Source organism: Rattus norvegicus, chromosome 13, assembly GCF_021556685.1.
Source record: "Rattus norvegicus strain SHRSP/BbbUtx chromosome 13, alternate assembly SHRSP_T2T, whole genome shotgun sequence".
Taxonomy (NCBI): Eukaryota; Metazoa; Chordata; class Mammalia; order Rodentia; family Muridae; genus Rattus; species Rattus norvegicus.
Genome location: NC_141546.1, coordinates 46511984 through 46527925, shown reverse-complemented (window position 1 = coordinate 46527925; position 15942 = coordinate 46511984). Strand labels below are relative to the sequence as shown.

At 53.2% G+C, this 15942-nt stretch overlaps 2 protein-coding genes across 6 annotated transcripts in view; one reads left to right on the top strand and one right to left on the bottom strand.

The window, feature by feature from the left end:
* Cntn2 (contactin 2) overlaps nt 1-10455 on the top strand; it is a 30791-nt gene extending 20336 nt beyond the window's left edge. The window contains exons 14-24 of one of the 5 annotated variants that reach the window (XR_015635093.1): nt 45-162; nt 632-790; nt 1090-1239; nt 3258-3328; nt 3603-3837; nt 4097-4209; nt 5062-5248; nt 5506-5618; nt 5971-6139; nt 6532-6785; nt 7442-10455. Coding sequence is in view for 3 of the 5 variants with exons in the window: in XM_087580067.1 (XP_087436193.1) it covers nt 42-162; nt 632-790; nt 1090-1239; nt 3258-3328; nt 3603-3837; nt 4097-4209; nt 5062-5248; nt 5506-5618; nt 5971-6139; nt 6532-6635 (1422 nt within the window). In the remaining 2 variants the exon portion in view is untranslated. Of the gene's footprint in view, nt 1-41; nt 163-631; nt 791-1089; nt 1240-3257; nt 3329-3602; nt 3838-4096; nt 4210-5061; nt 5249-5505; nt 5619-5970; nt 6140-6531 lie in introns of all 5 variants that reach the window. The other 4 variants (XR_015635092.1, XM_087580068.1, XM_087580067.1 and 1 more) reach the window with 4 other exon arrangements.
* A 3029-nt stretch (nt 10456-13484) lies between these two features.
* Nucleotides 13485-15916, bottom strand: Tmem81 (transmembrane protein 81). Its single transcript, NM_001017490.1, has 2 exons — nt 15786-15916; nt 13485-14986 (listed from the first exon to the last, which is right to left on the bottom strand). The coding sequence occupies exon 2, from the start codon at nt 14694-14696 to the stop codon at nt 13908-13910; it is 789 nt and encodes a 262-aa protein (NP_001017490.1). The 5' UTR covers nt 14697-14986; nt 15786-15916; the 3' UTR covers nt 13485-13907.
* Nucleotides 15917-15942: the final 26 nt, after the last annotated feature.

Sequence of the window (15942 nt, the reverse complement as noted above, 5' to 3'; positions counted from 1 at the left end):
TTCCTCCTAACTCTTCATACCTTGCTGTTCCCTGTGCCCAGAAGGAGACCATTGGGGACCTGACTATCCTCAACGCCCAGCTACGCCATGGAGGGAAGTACACATGCATGGCCCAGACTGTGGTAGATGGTACATCCAAGGAGGCCACAGTCCTGGTCCGAGGTAATGGGAGTCAGCCACCCAGTTCTCAGGGAGGCTCTAGGCTTCCTTTCTCTCCCCACCTCTCTCCCCTCCCTGAAAGCTGACAGAAGCCACAGAGATGGACACATCTGGTTAGTGCCCGTGTAGTTCTTTGTGGGGTCTGAAGGAGTAGACTATTTCTTCCAAGCCATACTCAAGAAAGAACATGTACCCCAAACACCCCCAAGACTTTGCCTCAGGAGCTCAGGAGTTCCGGGTTCAGTGCAGGGAAAAATCTGTGTAATTGCAGGGCAGCCTCTGTAAGTCTTCAAATCTGAGACACGTCGCTCCTCACTGTTCTCTGTCCCCATCCTCTGGCCTCCCACCCAATCCCTCTGGCCCTCCGATGCCCCATCTAGACACTGAGTCAGCTCAAGCTGAGTCTAGGTAAAACTGACTCAAATTGGGAGCTGCCCACTTCTGACCCAGTGTGCTCTGCCTCTTGGTACAGGTCCCCCAGGTCCCCCAGGGGGTGTGGTGGTGAGAGACATCGGAGACACCACCGTTCAGCTTAGCTGGAGTCGTGGCTTTGACAACCACAGCCCCATTGCCAAGTACACGCTGCAAGCTCGTACTCCACCCTCGGGGAAATGGAAGCAGGTTCGGACCAGTAAGTATGAGGCACCACGTGGAGAGGGAGGCTGGAGGTGGCAGCCTTGGTCTGTGCCCTTGAAGTCTTTGAGGATTGTTGCTAGAGAATGCCGTCGTGCTCAGCGTGTGTGGGGTGAGGGGCACACAGCGTTGGCAAAGGCCCTGTGGCATCAGAGCTCACTAGCTTTTCAAAGAGTAATCGAGGGCTTAGCGTATGATTGGACCAGGCTGAGGACAGAGCCCAAAAGGTCACAGGGGCCCAGAACCTGCCCTCATCATAAATGGACGCTAGCCGCTAACTGCCCGGGTCCCTTGCAGATCCTGTGAATATCGAGGGTAATGCCGAGACTGCCCAGGTGCTGGGTCTCATGCCTTGGATGGACTATGAGTTTCGGGTTTCAGCTAGCAACATCTTGGGCACTGGGGAGCCCAGCGGGCCCTCCAGCAAAATCCGCACTAAGGAAGCAGGTGAGTGTCTGGGGTTCTAAAGAGAACTCCCTGCAAAGGGAGCTCCAGCAGAGGGAGCTCCAGTGGGGGGCAGCTCCAGCAGAAGGGGCTACAGCGCCGGTGGGGGTGGGGGTGGGAAGGTGGGGAGAGTCCCAGCAGAAGGAGCTCCAGCGCAGAGAGGGGAGAAGGGGTGGAGGGTTGGGGTGGGGGCCGAAGCGGGGGGGGGGGAGGGGGGGGAGTCGCAGCAGAGGGCGCTCCAGTGGAGTGAGCTTCAGTGGGGGGTCAGCTCCAGCAGAAGGAGCTCCAGCGGGGAGAAGGGAGAAGAGGTAGGGGGTGGGGGTGGGGGTGGGGCGAGGGGGGCAGTCCCAGCAGAGGGCGCTCCAGCAGAGGAAGAAGAAACAAAATCCCAATCTGTTTACCAGGCCTGGGCTCCCTGGTGTATAGGGGGAAAGATGAAAAGTTAAGAGGCAAACCCGCTGCTTGCACAGACTGCCTGATCCCAACCGCTTGCTGAAGAGCACGCCTTCAGGCAGATCCGTAGTCATTGTTTCGGCTAAGTATTTAAAACCAGAAGAGCTGATTTGAAGAAGAGAAGGAGGTCACACTGGGGGAGCCTTATCTTGAACCTAGGACAAAAACGTTGAGTCGTATTTTAAGTGCACACAACTGCAGAAATCAGCTAATGGGGAAGGTGTCTATGTGCGTGTGTACACTCGTGTGGGCATTTACACACATGTGCCGTGCAGGGGGCTAGAGAGGCAGCCAGACTCCAGGCCCTCCTTAGCTGTGTATCAGCGGAGCAGGAGGGATGATGATCTTGCCTGTGACTGTCAGTGAAAGCTCACCTTTGTCAGTGCTAGGGGAGAGCATGAGGAGGGAACCAGGAAGGGCACAGGGGTGGCCCTCACCTGCCCAGAGGCACCTGCTATGCTCTGACCATTCCCAGCACAGGGCCTGGGATCACACAAGAGCATCATGGTCAGGATCCTATCCCCCTCCTTCTATCCAGCCAGACCTGTGCTTGTGTGTGGTGGAGGGTCCACCTCCATGTCTCCTACCTGATCCAGGTTCACTCTCCAGGCTCTGGAATCACTCGACATTTTAATCTGGCATCCATCTGGAGTAGAAAATTCCAGAAGGCATGCTTTCTGGCTGAACTTCTCAGGGATGTGGGGTGAAAGGGGTCTCTTTGGTTCTAGCATCTCAGAAACCAGTGAGCACAGACAAGCACACAAGCACAGTGCAAAGGGGAGAGTGAGGATCTTTAAAGTTGTAAGAGTGGACTTGACGTTCACGTTCTAGCTGGGTGGGCTGTGTGTTAGCTGCTGTGAACTCTGGACAAGTTGCTTAACTGCCCTGGCCCACGGGGAGCTGATGGAAGTCGTCATTGTGTTTATCAGTCTTGTTTAATACTAAAGACAGGGAGATTCAACCGAGAGAGAGAGAGAGAGAGAGAGAGAGAGAGAGAGAGAGAGAGAGAGACAGAGACAGAGACAGAGAGACAGAGAGAGAGAGACAGAGAGAGAGAGAGAGGGGGGGGAGAGAGAGAGAGAGAGAGGGAGGGGGAGAGAGAGAGAGAGAGATATTAGTAAAATAACTTTGGAATACCCTCAAACAAAATTGGTTGTTTTGTTGATGTTTGCATTAACTGCCATTCAAAATTTCTTTTTCCCATCAACTAAAGCAAAGTGGTCTCTGGTTTAGCTAAGCCAACAGGGGTAAGGACAACATACAAGAGTAGCCATTCCATGCTGCTGGCCTCACATTTAAATCCTTCTATTTTCACCTTGACAGAGACATCATCATCTTCACAGAGAGAGTATAATCAGGGCCCAGAAAGGTTAAGTGGCTAGGCAGAGGAAGCACAGAAAAAATGGAAATTTTTCTCAGGCTGGTCTGACTCCCAACTTGTGCACAGGGCTATGGAAAGATAAATTAGGACGCCCCACCTAAGATGATCTCCAGGCACAGGCTGGGAGATCCCCCCCCCCACTTTCTGCCCATTAACATGACACATTTGTGTTCCTTGACCCTGACAGTCCCCTCAGTGGCACCATCGGGACTCAGTGGAGGGGGAGGAGCCCCTGGAGAGCTCATCATCAACTGGACTGTAAGTGGGCGGTATCTTGCCTCTCGGGAGTCATGCTCCCTTTCCCTCCCATAATATAGTCTGTCTCCAGACACAGTAGCAGCAACACAAAGGACTGCTGAAGTCTCACTTGGAAGCTGGCAGCTTCCCTCCCTCCCCTCTCCTCCCCACGAATCCTTTGAGGAGGCTCGGACATCCCAGGGCCACTGGTCTGGGTGAAGACTGGGTGGAGTCAGATGGATGGGTAGGGACGCGTACCCACGACGCCTGGCCCACGCCATGCTCTTGCCCTCAGCCCGTGTCACGGGAGTACCAGAACGGAGACGGCTTCGGCTACCTGCTGTCCTTCCGCAGGCAAGGCAGCTCCAGCTGGCAGACTGCCCGGGTGCCTGGCGCTGATGCGCAGTACTTCGTCTACGGCAATGACAGCATCCAGCCCTACACACCCTTTGAGGTCAAGATCCGAAGCTACAATCGCCGGGGGGATGGGCCCGAGAGCCTCACTGCGTTAGTGTACTCAGCAGAGGAAGGTGGGCTGTGGGGCCTGGGGCCTGGCCCTCCCTGACTCCCTGGCACAGGGAAGGAGAGGGGATGCCCTATGGGAGGAGAAGCAAGCCTGAGGTGCACGTGTGTCCCCTGGGCTTCATCCTGAGCTCTGAGCTCCATCTTGGGCCCTGGGATTCCCCCACCCCAATCCTAAGCAGATACAGTCCTAGTCAGGGTCAGTCACTCCGTGGGATGCAGAGGTATCTCGGTAACAACGTATGCCCATTCTTTATTGGTCCCTAGAGCCCAGGGTGGCCCCTGCCAAGGTCTGGGCCAAGGGGTCCTCATCTTCAGAGATGAACGTGAGCTGGGAGCCTGTGCTACAAGACATGAACGGCATTCTCCTGGGATATGAGGTGAGCACCAACTTGGGCGGGAAAGAGGCAGGGCTAGGCTTTCCAGAGTAAGTGGGAACAGCTGAGAGCTTACAGTCATTCCTCCTGGGATCACTGATTCCTCATCGAGAGGATCAAGAGGGAAGGAAGACGGAAAAACCCAGGCCCAATATTGTGTGTGTGTGTGTGTGTGTGTGTGTGTGAGAGAGAGAGAGAGAGAGAGAGAGAGAGAGAGAGAGAGAGAGAGAGAGCGCCTGCTCTCAGGTTGTGGCTCCCAAGGTTGGTACCTGATTTAATTTAGCACAATAGGACAGACAGACCACTGGGAGAAGAAGCTAGTTCCACTCTTAACCCTTGATTAAAGACTATTAAGGTCTGATAGTCCACTGGTGACTGGAGTTGTGTTTACTGGGCACTGAGCGTAGAGCTATTTTGCAAGCACACACATGCACCAAGTAGCACTGGAGTGAATGAGACGAATATCACATTGAGAGCTGGCACCGGGGATCTGAAGTGTAGGGGGCAGAGGCATCCACGGGTCTGCAGTAGACCCTGGCACTCCATTGGTACTAGAATGAGCTTGCTGAGCATGGCCTAAGTGATAGGGGGAAGCTTTGGAAGGCTTAAGGATGACGATAGATAGGCCTTTCTCGCCTCTGTTCATCTCCCCACCTATTTCCTCTTTCCTCCTATATCCCAGACAGCTTCCTGGGAGTAGACACTGTTGAATAGCCATAGATGCAGGCCTCACAGTCACATGACCATGCTTTCTGGGTCACCTGACTAGTGTGCAGGTTATCAAACTAGCAGGAAACCAGCCTGAGTAGGAGAGAAACATGGAGACCATGTAGTCAAAAGCTTTGCCCCCTTTAGATTCGCTACTGGAAAGCCGGGGACAACGAAGCAGCCGCTGACCGAGTGAGGACAGCAGGGCTAGACACCAGTGCCCGAGTCACTGGCCTGAACCCCAACACCAAATACCACGTAACTGTGAGGGCCTACAACCGGGCCGGCACTGGACCCGCTAGCCCTTCAGCTGATGCCATGACCGTGAAGCCCCGTGAGTGCCAGGGGTGGGGAAAGGCATGTGCCATGAGGTAGGGACTGTTCCTGCCACATGGTCAGCACCAGGCAGAAGCAGGTTGGAGGACCTACTGAACATGATCATGGCCTCTGAGGCCATGTCTGGGTTTTCATGGTGACAGACTGTTCTGAGAATTCCTTCCATATGGGTGGGCATCAGAGAGGGACCAGCTAGTGGTAAAGGGTGGCTGTGGAAGCATGCCGCAGTGTCTCCAATCCCCCCTCCCCTGGCAGCGCCACGGAGACCTCCTGGCAACATCTCCTGGACTTTCTCAAGCTCCAGTCTCAGCCTTAAGTGGGACCCTGTGGTTCCTCTCCGAAATGAATCTACGGTCACTGGCTACAAGGTAAGAAAGGGCACACAGGCCTGCCCCAAGGAGAAATGGTTCCCATCTTTCCAGTGGTCATGGAGACCTACAATGCCTTAGCAATGTGGCATCTGGGGCTGGGAGAGACATGAAGCACTGGGGCTCTGGGTAGTTCACAGTAGCATGATAGAAACTGTAAAAACAGGTCCACAGTACGGCTGCATAAAGGGCAGGGCAGGGATGGGCTAGGGGATCAGACAACGCAGCTTAGCTCAGCTGCTGGCACACTTACCTCCCACCAGTGAGCAGTTTAGCCAACAAGCAACTGAAGGAGGCAAGAAGGACCTCTTGAGGGTCCGGGAGGCTGCATCTGGAAACTTCTACCCCACAGATGCTGTATCAGAATGATTTGCACCCAACTCCTACGCTCCACCTCACCAGCAAGAACTGGATAGAAATACCAGTACCCGAAGACATTGGCCACGCTCTGGTACAGATTCGAACCACAGGGCCTGGAGGGGATGGGATCCCCGCAGAAGTCCACATTGTGAGAAATGGAGGTAACTGCCCCTCCCTTCCCCTTCCACCTAACCCTTCAGCGGTATTGGTCCACCAGATACTAGTCAAGGCATTGTCCCCAAGAGCTAACCTTAACCTAGACTGCCCCCCATAAGGAGAAAGGAAAAGGCAGGCAATGAATAGTCCCCTGCCACTGTCCCCTCCCTGCCCTAGAGCTATCCCAAGGTACAGGAGGGAGTGCACCTCTTTTATGGAATGCAAGGGGCTGGAGACCCAGAGTGAAGGCCAGTGCTGCATGGGTAAGGCCGAGAACACCACTGGTCCTCGGCTCTAAGGCCTCTGTATGACTTTCCTCCAGAGGCCTCTGGGTTCCTTTGCAAGGGTAGGGCTGGGAGGCTCACTCGGCCAACACCGTTCTTGCTGCTGGTTCCAGGCACAAGCATGATGGTGGAGAGCGCCGCCGCCCGCCCTGCCCATCCCGGACCTGCGTTCTCCTGCATGGTGATATTGATGCTCGCTGGCTACCAGAAGCTCTGATCTCAACACTGCCCGCCACGCCCAAGCTGGACACCCACCCTAACAGACACAGCGGCTGACCACAGCTCCCCTCGTCCAAGGTGGTCCAACACTGTGCCTGAGCGTGGTTGGCTTAGACACCTACTCCCAACAGTACCCTTTATGTAGGAGGTAGGATATTCCTATTCTGCCACAGGATAGAACCATGCGAGGAAATTTTCTTTAAGTCAAGAGGCACTGGGCAGTGACTTCCATGATAATAGTACTAGGCCTAATGCCTGGACCCCTTGGGGTCTTGGTCGAGAGGAACGGGCCTTTGATTAAGCAGATGGTCCTTTAGGGCCACAAGTGGCCACTGCCATCTGAGATCAGAGTACCAGGCCCAGCAGGAACATGGGCAGCAGTGGGGTATCGTTTTCCCTCTATGAAGCAGAGGGACCTCTTCTAGTCCTCACTGGAGAAGCACCATGGTTGGTCCCGACACGGTCTTCCATGACTCCCTGGCTTCCTCGGTAGCCAAGGACAAGGCCCTGGGTTACTGGGGATAGAAGCTCAAAAGGGTTGAGAGGCTACCCCACCCGATGGAAAGGGGCACCAGCCTAAGGCCCATTGGCCATCCTGGTGGCACTGCCCTCTCAGCCAGCACTGCCAAGCCAATCCTGTCGTCCTCCAGATGGAATGGTGGAGTGACAGAGCCACTTCAGGTGGCTATGTGACTAAAGGGCTTGCCTCGAGGAGTTGCCTTGCCTCATCAAGATGCTTCCTTCATGGACCCTCCAGGGTACGGGCAGGAGATGTCCATCTGAACGCTACTCTCTTCCCTTCAGCTCTGCTGCAAACTTGTGCCTGCCTCCACCTCCCACAACTGCAGGCCCCAGAAATCAGCTCTCAACACAGCATCCATTCTTTGTCCTGGGATAGAGAGGCATCCGAGAAGGGCCAGCATCAAAGTGGCCCTGCCTGCTTCCAGGAATATCCTCCATCACCTGGCCACACCTGCTCCCCAGAACTGCCTGGACTACTCTCTTCAGTCCCCACAAGAAAAAGGGTTAATAAGGGGGGGGGTGGCCTGCCTTGAGTTCTGGGTAGTTACCAGGGATAGACCAGACTACGGGAGCTGAAGAAGCCTTATAACTTGACTTATCCGTACCCTACACTTAACAGACGAGGAAATGGAGGTGCAGAAAGGGTTAGGGACTTCTTGGGGGTCACATGGTCTGTAAGGACAAGGCATGGTCAGCACAGAGTCTCCTCCCCACCTGTGGGAGGCTCTATAGAGAGAGGGAGGATGTTGAGCAGTCACAGCCTGTCCTCTAGGACTCTGGAGGACTCTGGAGGAGGAGCCCTCTGCTTCAAGAGGTTCTGGCTGGTGAGATGGACAAATGAGCTCCAACCAAGGCATAGGCAGATTCCAGGAGTCAATGGCCTGGGGCAGCCTTCTGCTGGGAACTCGGCAGGGAGCACTGTCTGGAAGCCTCTCGGGCTTGCTCATTTCAAGAAGAGGCCAAAGCAAGGACAGAGTTCCTTAGACGAGGACCCTGCAGCAGCACGACCAGAAAACCCCAGTGTCCACGCCCTCAGCCCACGGGGGCAGCAGAGCAGGCATTTCAAGATGCACTTGCCCTGCTGCTCCTTAGGCCATTTCTGTAGTTTACAGTTAGAGCTCTATTTTGTTATGGGTTTTTAAACTTCAAGCCTTGCTCTGTTTTTCTGGGCGGGTTTATGTTATGTATTTACCCACTACAATTTTTTAAAGATGTACACTCACGTACCTTTCCCCTACCACCTCCACACCTTGCCCTAGTTAAGGATTTCTTCCCTGGGCTGATCAAACCCATCCTCTTCTGCTCCCAGCACCCCAAGTATAAGGGTGCCAGGGGCTTAGTCACACGATCCTTCTCCCTCACATGCACCCCCGAGTCGGCCTAGCATCCCTCCCCATCATATGCTGGCTGGGATTTGGCTCAGGCCTAGCCCTGGGAAACCCTAGAAAGGGGCACCTGAAACCTTCCAAGGTTTACCTATTTCTCACTGCCTTGGGCTTCAGGAGGGGTGCTAGAGAAATGGGTTTCTAGTGGTTGGGCAGGGAGAACTGGTCTGGCACTGAACCTAGTTAGGGAGGTGGGAGGCTGCAGCCCCTAAGCTTTTCTTCTAACGAGGTCTATGAAAAGCAGGCAAGCCGCTGGGAGGCCCAAGAAGAGGAAAACCTTAGCCCTGGGCAGGTAGCATTTGCTATGGGGAAGTGAAGCTGTGCTAGCAGCTTGGGGCTTCCAGTAGAGTGTTAGCTAAGGTGTAAGGAGAACACGCGTGTCTCGCCAAGATGTGAGCTTGTAAATGAGCAAAAGGCCTCTTGCTGAGGGAACTTGGATGGACCTTAATGGCTTGGAAGGGAGGGCTAGATCAAATTGCCTCTCAGAGTCCCATCCTGGCCAAGGGTCCTTTGACTTCTGTACAGGCTGGGGGAGCTGTTGGACTGGCCGCTGCTGTGGTCACGACTGTTAGAGATTCCATCCACTCACAGTGAGGTGAAAGGGACAGCCACAACCAAGCATTCTGTCTGGGTTTAACAGGAAGGTGCCACCCGAGGGCTAGGGACAAAGCTACCTATAAAAACCTCTTGAGGGACTGGGAGGTGCCCTCTGTCAGTACAAGGGCTCAGCCACCACACGGAGCTATCCGCTCATTGCCATCTGATGGTGCCACAAGTGAGAGTGGTTCTGCTATCCAGGGCAGCGGGCAACCCAGACAGTAGGGGAGTAGGGAGGCGATGGGGCAGGAAGGAGAAGCTCGACAACAAACCGGAGAGAATGAAGCCAAGGTCGGAAAAGCCTTCAGGTAACCGTTGAGGTATTTCCAGTGTTCTTTCCGATCTTGTATGGGTGACGTCCTGACAAGAGGAGCGGGAAGTGCTGAGTCCTTTCTTAGACTCCAAATGCCCAGCACAGGGACGCCGTAGAGTAGTATCTGCTATGCCCCCGGCAGCTGGTTTAAAAGCCATCGGTGGGAATTGATCCACAGAACCGTCCTTACAAAGTAGTGCCTTTCCCAGTGCCATCCTAGCCTGCACTCTAGCCAAGAGCTCAGCGTGGCTAGCCAAGCTGTCCTCCCCTCCCGCCTCTCCCAGCAACACAGGCACCTTTTCTTTTTCTAGTCGTCAGATAGCCAGTAGGACTGCCAGGGGGACAGCAGTATCCTCACACCTGTTACAAACAGTGTGGTGTTTGGTCTTGCTTGCTGGGACCATACTTTGCCAGGGAGTCTCCAAGTGGAAGTAAGAGGGACCCTAAAGGACTTCAAGATGCTCACTGGGAAAGGTGCTGGTAGCTAGGGGCGGAGTGTACCTCTCGAACCTGTATGTGGTCCCAGGATTTGGGAAAGCAGGGCATAAAGAAAACAGAGAAGAGAGAGACAGAGACAGAGAGAGAGAGAGAGAGAGAGAGAGAGAGACAGACAGACAGACAGACACACACACACACAGAGAGAGAGAGAGACAGACAGACAGACACAGAGAGAGAGAGAGACAGAGAGAGACAGAGAGAGACAGAGAGAGAGAGAGGAGAGAGAGAATATCAAACAGCTCTGTTCAGAGCCCCGGGTAGCCTCAGAAGCCTAGGGCCCTTAGTTTCTTTAGAGGAGACTCAACCCTCGCGCCTTGGCACCAGATACCTCCAACTCAGCCCCCATTTCAGAGCCTGCATAGCTCTGAGCTCAGGGCTTCACTGGACCACTGATGACCGTTCTTGTTTAGATGCAGCTCCTTCCCCCCAGCCCACTGTTCGCTCTTGTAGTAGCTATTTATTGACTGGTAGCAAGCAGTTCTTAAATAAAGATGTCTTCTCGACCTGCCCAGGCAGCTGACAGCAGCTGCGCATCTCACCTCACTGAAGCCTGGGCCTGTTGCTCAGCCAGTACATCCGCCCCTCACATGGCCAGCTGAGGAAGCTGTGCACGCACACGGTCCACACCGTTTCCTCCAACCGGAGGGAACAGACAGGCCGGGAGACGTGCAGGCCGGCAGAGGCCAAGCACTGCTGGCCTCCTGAGAAGGTTTCACCTAATGGTGGTCAACAAGCTGGAGCTGGGTGGCTCGAGGGGTGGAGCCACTACCAGGTCCTCTGATTTCAATGCATTTGAAGTGTTGACTCCCTGGTCCCAAAGGAGAGTCTCCCCCCATGAAGAGATTAACGTCCCTAACTGGTAAGGAGGCAATCATCACCTCTGTTGTTTGATCAGGGTGGCACAAAGTGGTGAAACTCCTAGTCAATTCCAGCCTTGACACTCTCATATCAGACTCCCATTACAGCTAAGCACACGCAGGGGTACATGCAAGCAGTCCCAGTTCGGCTCTTCACTGTCAAGTATGTAGGACACGTGTTGTGTCCCAGTTTTTGGGGGGTTTGTATTTCTTGTTTGTTTTTTGGACGGAGGCCACTCTGGTCAATGCATAGCTTTCTGACCAGAGCCCTTCCAACATGGCTGGTAGTCCACACAGACTTCAGTCTTTCAGTCACCTTCCACCTTCCCGGGGCACTTATTATACACAAGAGTCAGGGAACCGAATTGAGGGGGGTTTCCTGCTGCAACCAGAGCCAGGCAGATGCTAAGCAGGATCTTGCAGAGTTGCCCTGGCTGGCCATGAGCTCACTATGTAGCCTAGACTAGCCTCAGTCTCCGGAGTAGCTGGGATTACAGGGATATGTCACCTTGACCAGCCCTACACTGTTGTCTTTACAAAGCCCATCTGAAAGTCTTTTGTTCTCCACTTTGCTCAATGGCTTCAAATCCTGAGTCAAAATTCAAGAGCCCAAGGCACAGAGAAGCGGCTATCAAGAAGAGCTAAGCCACCTTAGGCTTGACTACTGGTCTGCAACAGAATGCTGGCAAGGTGTTAAATGGTTGGTCCTAGGTGGTTTCCATCTACAAAACGTGAAGCAGGAGCCTTCATCAGTGTTACCAAGTTCCTTCCAGAGAGACAGAATCTGTCACAGACCCCTTTACACGGCAGACTGCCTAGGACTGAATGACACAACAGTCCCCCAAACCAGCACTTCAGTTACAAAACAGCTTACCTCAGGGGATTTCCCTGGGCTGGCCTCCGACACCTGTGACAAAGATGAGGGTATGACAGACAGGGGAAACATCTCAGCCTCCCGGGGTGACACAGTAAGTGTGTATCTATGCAGGGCTCTTCTCAGTGAGGGACGCCATCTGAGACCATGGACAAGCCTGACTCAGAGCTTTGATGCCACGAGGAACAACGTGAAGGACTTGCTGAGAGACCGAAGAGAGAAACACGGAGTGGAGTCTTTGCTACTGGATTAAGATTACGCTAAAAAGCTTTAAGGGTTTTTAAAAATGGAGGCCTGCACAGAAGCCGGGTGTAGGACCGACAACCGTTTGTTTTCTTGGGTGTGATAAAGGCACACGGCTATGCAGGAAAAAGCTCAGCTGGACATAAAACGCTGGGCTTTGAGGTGCACATTTGTAATCCTGGCGCTGGAGAGGCTTACACAGATGGATTCCTACGGCTCACTGGCCAGCCAGCCTACCTTCATCTGTGAGTCCTATGTCCCAGCAAAGACCCTGCTCAAACAACGTCCCCTTCCCCAGTGGACACCACCTGAGGAACAACCACCCAGGTTGTCCTCAGGCCCCTGACCTCCTCAGCACCCATGCATCCACATACACGTGCGTACACGCACATGTGTACACACACACACACACACACGAGTCATGTTCGTGCCTAGTTATCAAATGATTCCATAAGATCAATGTATATCTGGAAGTATTCTGATGGCTCTGGATGATGGGTGCGTGTGTGTATGTGTGTGTGTGTGTGTGTGTGTGTGTGTGTGTGTGTGTGTGTGTGTGAATGAGATGTCCTCCATGGGTCTCCGGCATTTGAATACTTGGTTCCTAGTTTGGTGGCTGTTTGGGTAGGCTAGGGGTGACCTTGCTGGAGAAGTCATGGCACTGGAGGTAGACTTTGACGTTTATCTCCCTCTGCCTCCTGCTTTTGACTTGAGAAATGACCTGGTGCTTCAGCCCTCTGCCACCATGGACCTGTCCCCTTGAACTGTAAGCCCCAAATAAACTTCCTATGTTGCTTCCTGTGTTCCCCTGTTTTATCACAGCAACAGAAATATAACTAATCTGGGGTTACCAAACCTTTATAAAGGAAAGCACTAGTCATCCGTTGGCTATAATCTGAACTGAATTAGCATCTCTGGGTTAGGGCTCAGAAACGTTTGGTTTTCAAAGCCATCCAGGTGTTTTCTGGCTCAGCTAAGGAAGGAGTGTGGGGCCTTGGGGTGCTGGTACTCCTGCAGCTACTGGAGAGGATGGAGAAATGTTACCCTGCTCTCAGCTGGTGCCCAGGAGCCTTTTCTCTATGGGTTCCATAAGCCAATTACCTTAGACTCCCCCTGAATGACCCTTGAGGGGTTTGAGACTGGATTTCCTCAAGAGAAATGAAGGCAGCGGTCCTCCCTTGGGGACCTCAGTGGCTGTAAGAAACTAGTACACTTGAGCTTTCTAGGAACACAAACCCCAGGTACAGATAATGCAAAATGGAGGAGCACAGGAAAGTCTGCAGTGACCGGGAGCCAGTGTTTTGCCAGGACATTCAGTTTAATACTGAACTGGGAGGGCTACCGAGGGAGGTGAGAGAACCCATTAACACTTAAGACCGTGTATCAGCTGACTCAGGTGTCACTGCTAACAACCCTTACAACTCAGAACCACACGAAGCAATCTGTCCGATGCATGTTCTAGGAAACCCAAGGAAAGTGAGAACCAGGACAACTACGGGGCAATTTCTACGTGTGAGACATTTTGCATAAAGTAACAAAGGGTTAGGCTGCCATACAGTTCCTGTGAATTATTTTATTGAACAAAAATAAAAGGTTACCAAAACTAAAAGGCTGCGATTAGTACATTCTGGCCCATACACACTGTTTGGAGAGGTGGAGCTGGGGGGAGCGGCGCACACGCGCGCACGAGCGCGCACACACACACACACACACACACATACACACACAGGAGGTGAGGCATAAAAACCGTGGAAGACAGAACTCTCCCTAGGAGCAGAAGCAAAGCCTGCAGGGGGCTCCTGAGCACCTGTTATGGAGGAAACCGGACTACAATGGTGGATGCTGCCCTGAGCTATCATGAGGTTGCATCCTCCAAGCCTCCTAGCCAACTCTGGCTGAGAGCCCTCTCTTGCCACTTCACCATCAGAGGCACGGGACACTCACATACAAGCTAGCTCAGCTTCCTGGAGGAAGGCAGGAGTTATAAGCTGCTGAGGTTCCCATTGCCACCGGTCCCTCCCAGGACCCTGCAGAGAGCAACGTTCACCAACACACCTCCGACCACTCCAGCGGCGATCCCTACACCCAAAGCCAATGACACTTTCTTTCGCCACCCTGGGAGGTGAGGCTGAGACTGGTTGTCGAGATGAACTTCCCAGCCCTCCTCTGCCAACTTCTGATCCTCTGTAAGGGACTGTTGGAAATTTAGGTTTACCAACTTCGGAGGAAGGACCCTCAGGCCAAAATAGAGCCTCTTGACAAGTTTCAAGTTCTTTAGCTGCTGCACATCACATCGATACGTCCCAGAGTCAGACTCGTAGGCCGGTTTGAATCGTAGAAAGGGGGAGTTGGCTCGGAAGGGTTTAAAGAGCTCGTCGTTAGTAGAGATGATGCCCCGAGCGAGCTTCCAGGTGAAGCGGAAAGCCTCCTGCCCTTTCGTCAGGATGTCTGAGCTGAGACAGTTCAGCTCGAACTGCTGCCTCTGGATAATGGTGAAATGAAGCATTCCGCAGATCCAGTTGGTCAGACACTCCAAACGCTGGGATCTGCAGTCCCTCCTCACTCCATCGGGACCCACCTCACAGCTCGTCTCTTCCTTGTAGCCGAGGCCGCAGGTAACACTGCATGCTGTGGCGTTGACGACGACTCTCCCCACAGCTTGTCGTAGCTTCTCAGGGATGGCCAGTGTTTGAGGTGACGTCACCACCAAAGGCAGGTAGGTTATCAATACCAGGCTCCCACAGATAAAAACGGTGGCCACAGCCTTCATGACTCAGTATCTTAAACAGCGGGCGGTCCAGATGTCTGGTCTATCTACTAGAACAGATCCTCCAGCCTGGAGTGGCCCCGAGCATTGAGACTATAATGTACAGCTGTGAGCAAAACAGACACATGCTCACAGTGTACGGAAGCTAGGTACACATTCTCAGGTGAGGTCCCAGCCAGGAAGACTTTCACAATTCTGTCACTTGACTCTCTAAGCTTGTTTGTTTAAGCTTCCCCAAGGGCATCTTCCCAGGTGCAATTCTTGTCACTTCCTAAAGATCTTAAACCCACAGGCTTGAGAAGAAAACAAAGGAAAAGACCTCAGAAGCTGAAGTGAATTTCCAGGTTACCACGGATGTATAGCTTAACTCTTTCCCTCCCTTCCAAACTATGGGAGAGTTTCAAAGTCCCATGCTAAAGCTGACCAAATACAAAAGCCAGTCTTTCGAAAGGGGTGAGGCAAGGTTGGGTTAGGATGTTAATCTGATATCTTGAATAATTTATTGAGAATATTCCTAAACCACATCTATTTAAAAAGAACTCTGGCTGGGCATGGTGGCACACACCTTTGATCCCAGAACTTGGGAGGCAGAGGCAGGTGGATCTCTGAATTCAAGGCCAGCCTGGTCTACAGAGTGAGTTCTAGGACAGCCAGGACTGAAAAGTGAGCTGGGGACTGAAGTCACTTGACTCCCCAAACTTCCTTCTCTCCCCCTTGTCCATTTCAGGAAGGTCACTTGAACATTGCATCTGAAAACCCCTTCCCACAGTTAACTGCCTCCATTTCTACAGACTTTGGAGAGCAAGGTACGGTGACAACAGCCTGGAAGAGGCAAGACTGCTGGCAAACTCAAGACCAGCCTGGGCTAACTCTGAGACCTGTCTCAGCACAGTGTGGCAGGACACTTGCCAAGCATACAGGAAGCTCGGCTTTGATCCCTGTCACCACACAAACTGTGTGTGTAGCACAGCCCTTCTCCCAGCACTCACGAAGACCTCAAGTTCCAGGTCATCCTCAGCTACACACAAGTGTGAGACCAGCCCGAGTTAGAGATACTGAAGGACATGTGAGGGAGAATTTCGTCCAACACACCTTCCTTCCAGAGGAGCAAGCGAGGACGCTGCTATGGCGGAGGCAGCTCGTCCTGTACCAGTGCTCTCTTCTAAGTGAACCAGGACCTGGCTAGTGTAAGCATGAATGATGCTGCCTGACTCTAGTCTGCTCTATTTACCCTGCAGCACAGAGGAGC